Genomic DNA, 6,464 nt, shown 5'->3' with positions numbered 1-6,464 from the left:
AAACTTGGAGAGGCTCAGGTTTTTCGTTTTTGCTGTTTTGATCGGACTCTTCACACAGAAGTTGGGAGCCTACTTTAACTAGGTTTGTGTTAATAGTGTTCGATCATAATTAGATTTTCTTTGATACTTTTCTTGGAGGAAAAGTAACTCAATTGTACATTACCTTATATAGGAGTAGTTAGCCATAAAAATTAGGGAACCTTTATATTACTAATAAAAGAAAGTTAATAAAAAGAAAACAAAAAGGTTGTAGTACAATACAATATTTCATTAAGCTAATATATAAAGCACAAATAAAATTATATAAGATGCCAGAGATGTATTAAGTAAGGTTTCATCATAAGGGTACAGAGTTACAAAAAGATACGTAGCACCACTCAACTTTGTCCTAATAATTGATAAATCTACCATTCTCTGCAAATATTATATCTTGCTAATATAAAGCTTTCTATGGATGTGAATTCAGACATTCACGTAGGTTAACCTGCTAGAGGATTCATCACACTGCCTATGAACAACACTGCACCAGTAGATTCGTCTCTTATAAGGAATAGGAATGGATGGTCCGCGACGAAATCTATCTCCTTCTCAATAATCAAGGACATGGTCATTATAACAGTAGCGGTAACAGCTGCAGCTTCGGTTCCTTCCTCATTTACCTCAATGAAAGACTTGTGAAAAACCTGTGAAATAGACAGGTTCTGAGATATAGGGGAATCAACCATCTCAGTGAGATCACCACCACAAAAAGGCAAAGTGAGGCCGAGTCCCTTTAGAATGTTGGAAGCTTCAAACTCAAAAGTTATTTTGAATTTAGGGATAAGAAACTTGCGCGCTCTAACTTTTCCATATGGAACATGGTTATTTAAAAATGCTGGTTCTAAGCTGATTTTTTCCACTAAAGCAAGTAATCCATCATGGGCATCTGGGAGAATGAAATACATGCAGAAGCGACGCGTGTCTGTGCCCTGTTTGTAAGGAAGCCTCAATACTTTAAAGCCATCAAACGCTGCTATGTACTGCTTCTTTTTGGTAGTCATAAATGGTGCTCGAATAGACCCTCCATTGAGGAGAAGGAATTCATGGTCTTTCGTTTCTGAAGCATTGAACTTCTCATTCCATTCTCCTTTGAAATATAGTGCATTGGCCAAGATCAGCCTTGTCATGTTGTTCACTGCATCACGAGGAAGAACCTCTTTGATAAGATCATTTGTCTCCATTTTAGCCCACTGATTGACTTGATCGGCAACCTCAGCAGCCTTAATCAATTTTCAAAACAAACAGGTAATGATAGAATTAGCACACATGCTGCAGCCAATTATTTCTTTTTAAATATAGCCAACAAAGGGAAATTGCAGTAGTAAATCGATGACAGTATAGGGAAGGGGTAAGATCAGAAGTTGGCTGCTTTACATGGTAGTTAAGCAATGATTAGGATTGGGTATAGATATGCACAAGCGAGGCCAAACTGAGCTTAAGAATTTAAGCACAGACCTGTCTCTAGCTAAGCTTAGAACAATTTAGGCTTATTTACTGAAGAAGCTTACTATTACTCAATTAGTCAACTACCCTACTACATACCTGATAGGGCATTCATTATTTTTCCTCTCATTCTTGGTTGCTTATCAAATAAATTTTTTGATTCTTTCAACTCCTAATTGTCTGATACTTCCCATTCTTTTAAGTTATCAACTCAATCCCATAGTAGTTACAGTCATCGGTATTCATCTCATATGATAGTGTTTGGAGGCTTATGATGTGAATAGTAAATATGGTTATGATAGTGTACAAATCAATTTTCATCAGTTAGCACGAAAAATTAATAAGAATTCAATGAAACAAATTTTTTTTTAAAAAAGGACTAACCTTGTTCTGAAAATCAACAGACTCTAAAGCAGCCTTGTAAACATTGCCCACAACCTGCTTGAAAGAAGGCTTAAGAGGGAGTGTTTGGTCGATCCAAACACCATTAGCAACAGACAAACGCGGACCTCCATTAGGGCTGCCATCAACAAAGACGATATTGACAAGATGAGAATAAAGAGAGTTAAGTTCATCAATATATTTGGACTTGAGGAAACAGAGCAGCTGATCCTGCGTTGGTCCTTTACATCCGGCAGCAATCAGGCCAAGAACTATTTGAATTGAAAGAGGAGAAAACCCCACATTCGAATCGCCTTTAACCTCTTTGGAGAAAATGTTCTTAGCTAGCATGAAAGAAACATCCGTCTGGTTGTTGATTGACTCCCTGAGATCCATAGTTGCGTGCGAAGGAGAAGAAGAAGGAGGAGGAGGAGGAGGCTTAGGTGCGAGGTCAATGATCACAATGTTGAAAATTTTGCAAGAATTTATAAATTATACTGTTACTTAACAGGTGGGGTTTTGAATTTGGAGAAATGGCGATCGAATAAAGAATTGCACGTTTATAAGACTTATTCTCTACGCAGATTCATACGCAGGAAGGAATCAATGAAAGGAACACCAAAATCAATATTATATTCTACTGGAAGTTCAATGAGTATTATTTAAACGAAGGGAAGCTCTTAGATGGAAACAACACCAAAATGACACGGAGAAGGAAAGCAGAGCATGTCCCACCTGGGGTTGACTTCGGAGTTATCAACCTGTTGTCTTAGAAGCACGTAAAATTGTGACATTTTGCATCTCTATTCAACAGACTTTAGTGTTATTTTTTTCATTTTAGTCATTAAGTTGTGTTGATCAAATCAGCTTTCAGGTGGATGTTAAGGTACATAATATCTGAATTCTGAAATATGAGTACATCAAAGAGAAAATGACATGTTATTACCTGTATGAAGAGATCATACTAAACTAGTTTTACCACATTTACACACACTGGACCAGCTACTAGATTTCACTGTTCCTAGATGTAAAGTATCAAAAGCCACTTATGTACTATACAACATAAGCATGCTAGTCTTTCTATTTATAACAAACTCTTTACTGCTACAGATCCAACTTAACTAATAAGAGGATTAAGCAATCGCCCTATGATAATATAGTTGCAGTTGTATCATCCAATTACGAAGAACAAGAACCAAATCAGTAATAAAGTCAATGAGTATTCATTAATGGGCGCCTAACATAATATTAACGAGGCAATATTAACACCTGCAGCTTCCCTTCCTTCTTCATTACCTCAACAAAGGACTGATGAAAATGTCTGAAACTAACAGGTTCTAAGCTTTAAAGGAAGCCACCATATCAGTGAGACCGCCTTCAGAGAAATTAATGTAAGACCAAGTCAAATTATATATCATGTCAAAATACACAAAAAAATCAAGCATAGACGAGTCAATTATATAAGATGCCAGATATGAAGTACAAGATCTCATCAAAAGAGTACACAAATCAGGAAACTGGTTATTTAGATACATAACGCCTCTCATCAAACAGATACACAAATCAAGAAACTGGTTATTTAGATACATAACACTTCTCTGTGTCCAGTATAGATCAATCACTCTTTGCAAATATAAGATCTCACCATGCTAACTTAAGCTTTACATTATTCATGCAATGATTAGAATTCAGAGATTTATATTGCTTTCTTTCCTTTCCTTCCAGATTTCTTTATTGCTTCAGTGGGCTAACCAGCTAGAGGATTCAACACGCTCCCTATGAATAACACAACACCAGTAGCATCGTCTCTTATAAGGAATAGGAACGGATGATCAGCAACAAACTCCATTTCCTTCTCAATTATCAATGACTTGGTCATTATTACACTAGCTGTAACAGCTGCAGCTTCAGTTCCTTCCTCATTTACCTCAATGAAGGACTTGTGAAAAAACTGTGAAACAAACAACCTCCCACCTAACGGGGAATCCACCATCTCAGTGAGGCCACCAGTGGAGAAAGGCAATGTGAGGCCAAGTCCCTTTAAAACATTAGAAGCTTCAAAACCAAAAGTTGTTTTAAATTTAGGGATAAGAAACTTATGCATTTTTGCCTTTTCAAACGGAAGGTGGTAATTTAAAAATCCTGGTTCTGAACTAATTTTATCTATTAAAGCTGGTAATCCATAACGGGCATCTGGCAAAATTAAATACATGCAGAAACGACGGATATCTTTGCCCTGTTTGTAATGAAGTCCCAACACTTTGAAGCCATCAAAGGCTGCTGCATATTGCTTCTGCTTGCTAGTCATGAAAGGCGCTTTAATAGACCCTCCTCTGAGAAGATGGAATTCATGGTCTTTTGTTTCTGAAGCATTGAACTTCTCATTCCATACTCCTTTAAAATATAATGCATTTGCAAAGATGAGCCTTGTCATATTGTTTACTGTTCCATGAGGAAGAATCTCTTTAATGAGATCATTTGTCTTCATTTTAGCCCACTGATTGATTTGATTGGCAACCTCAGCAGCCTTAGCCAATATTTAGCAAGACAAACATAGTGTACGACAGAATTAGCACCATACTATATGCTTTAGCCAACAAAGGGAGTTTGTAGTAAGAAAATCAATGATAGTACTTGCAAGGGGTAAATGAGAATTTGGATGCTTTACGTGGTATATTTTAAGCACAGATTGGGCATATACTTGTACATTTAGGCGAGCTTTTGAGCTTAGAACTATTTAGGCTTCTTTGGGCATCCTACTGTAAAGAAGCTTATTACCTCTTAGTAAAATATAGAACTAGTCAAACTAACCTGCAACGATAGGTATTCATTAAATCTGACTCTTTCATCTTGCTTATCAATTTAATATTCAATATTGTTTACTCTTTAAACTGCCTCGATTCTAATATGAAACGGGTTTCAACCATTCACAATATTAGGTTTTATACTACTTGAGGCTAGAATGATCAAAATGCTAAGCAATATAGTCTCTGTCCTAATTGTTTAACACTTTTCATTATTTTAAAATCAGACTGCTTAATCAATCTATCAATCAATCAGTTATACCTCAACCCCAAGTTAGCTGCAGTTTACTATATGTATCATCTGTATCCATTTTGTATGATAGTATTTGGGGCGTTACCACACACAAAAAGGAAAGTATTTGGAGGCTTGTGATATGAGTAGTATTTAGGGTCATTTATAATACTTGATAAACCAATTTTCATAAGTCAGCATGAGCAAAGAAAATCAAAAGCCCAGCACAAAAGAAACAAGATCTCAATGAAACACATTAGTAGAGGCCTAACCTTGTACTGAAAATCAACAGAACTTGAAGCTGCTTTGTAAACTTTATCCACAACCTTTTTGTAAGAAGGCTTAAAAGGCAGTGTTTGGTCGATCCAAACACCATTAGCAACAGACAAACGGGGACCTCCATTTGGGCTTCCATCAACCAAGACGATATTGACAAGATGAGAATAAAGATAGTTAAGTTCATCAATAGATTTGGACTTGAGGAAGCAGAGCAGCTGGTCCTTAGTTGGCCCCTTAGAACCGGCCGCAATCAGGCCAAGTACTATTTGAATTGAAAGAGGAGAGAACATCAGGTTGGAATCTCCTTTAACTTCTTTGGAGAAAACATGTTTAGCGAGCACGAAAGAAACGTCCGTTTGCGTGGTGATCGATTCCCCCATATCCATATTTTGATCATTGGAAGAATTGGATGAGTGAAAATGAGAATGAGAGTGTCCCATGACGGCAAATTGATCACAAGGTTGAAAACTTTGCAAGAATTTATATACAATTACTGATACTTAACATGTGGGGGGTTTTGAATTTGAATTCGATTCTGTAAAACCCGTATGGAGAAAATGATGAATAAAGAAAATACATGATCTTTAAGCTTTGATTCTCAGAAGATTGCGTTCATACACAAGAAAGAACAGAGGAAGTGAACACGTTAACACTCACTTTCAACAAGTTGAGTCAAGATATTGTTGTTTATTGAGTGGAAAATTGATCAAAACACGAAGTACAGAGATTGAAGCTCGTAGCTTGGAAATTAAGTCATCTTCTTCGTGTGCAAAATATGGAGAAAGGAGATTATGTCCCAGCTGAGGTGGGCATCATAGAGTAGCCCAACAAGAAGAGAATCAGCGCATTCTGTCCCACATAAATAACACTTGATATTGTGGCATATTTTTGTTCTTTTTAATCACTTATCATTTATTTGACGAAAGTTACTAAACTATTTTTTTCTCATTTAAAAGCCACTCAACTTTACCTTTTTAACTTAAAAGTCATTCTAGTTCATAACCTATAAAATATCCAATAAAAAATATGACATGGTATTACATTTAATTAAAAAATCTAACAATAATGCCACATAAACTTAAGTAGACCATATATAAATTAGACCAATTTCTTCTTCAACTCGATTTGACCTATAACCAAAATGAGTTTTAATATTTTGACAATTAGAAGGAAAAGAAGAAAACAATTATTTTGTGCTAAAAATATCTTTCTTAATTTGTTACGTAATAACCTTAATACTACCACCTATAATTTCATTAAAAATATGAACAAAACTAGCATAGAAC

At 35.9% G+C, this 6,464-nt stretch overlaps 2 protein-coding genes across 2 annotated transcripts; both read right to left on the bottom strand.

The window, feature by feature from the left end:
• Window positions 1-299: 299 nt before the first annotated feature.
• Window positions 300-2,495, bottom strand: LOC107822405 (serpin-ZX-like). Its single transcript, XM_016648942.2, has 2 exons — window positions 1,867-2,495; window positions 300-1,259 (listed from the first exon to the last, which is right to left on the bottom strand). The coding sequence occupies exons 1-2, from the start codon at window positions 2,257-2,259 to the stop codon at window positions 480-482; spliced, it is 1,173 nt and encodes a 390-aa protein (XP_016504428.1). The 5' UTR covers window positions 2,260-2,495; the 3' UTR covers window positions 300-479.
• An 805-nt stretch (window positions 2,496-3,300) lies between these two features.
• Window positions 3,301-6,057, bottom strand: LOC107822404 (serpin-ZX). The gene is made up of 2 exons (XM_016648941.2): window positions 5,172-6,057; window positions 3,301-4,390 (listed from the first exon to the last, which is right to left on the bottom strand). The coding sequence occupies exons 1-2, from the start codon at window positions 5,616-5,618 to the stop codon at window positions 3,611-3,613; spliced, it is 1,227 nt and encodes a 408-aa protein (XP_016504427.2). The 5' UTR covers window positions 5,619-6,057; the 3' UTR covers window positions 3,301-3,610.
• Window positions 6,058-6,464: the final 407 nt, after the last annotated feature.

The sequence above is a fragment of the Nicotiana tabacum genome, chromosome 12 (assembly GCF_000715075.1).
Source record: "Nicotiana tabacum cultivar K326 chromosome 12, ASM71507v2, whole genome shotgun sequence".
NCBI classification, from domain to species: domain Eukaryota; kingdom Viridiplantae; phylum Streptophyta; class Magnoliopsida; order Solanales; family Solanaceae; genus Nicotiana; species Nicotiana tabacum.
Note: the sequence above shows the minus strand (reverse complement) of the source record. Positions and strands in the feature narration are given on the sequence as shown.

What these genes read in the sequence shown, in the direction of transcription:
- LOC107822405 (XM_016648942.2), bottom strand. Translation starts at nt 2,259, where the DNA reads ATGGATCTCAGGGAGTCAATCAACAACCAGACGGATGTTTCTTTCATG. An exon ending in CTGTTGATTTTCAGAACAAG is followed by an intron (nt 1,260 to 1,866) that starts GTTAGTCCTTTT and finishes AAATTGATTAAG; the next exon opens with GCTGCTGAGGTTGCCGATCA.
- LOC107822404 (XM_016648941.2), bottom strand. Translation starts at nt 5,618, where the DNA reads ATGGGACACTCTCATTCTCATTTTCACTCATCCAATTCTTCCAATGAT. An exon ending in CTGTTGATTTTCAGTACAAG is followed by an intron (nt 4,391 to 5,171) that starts GTTAGGCCTCTA and finishes ATATTGGCTAAG; the next exon opens with GCTGCTGAGGTTGCCAATCA.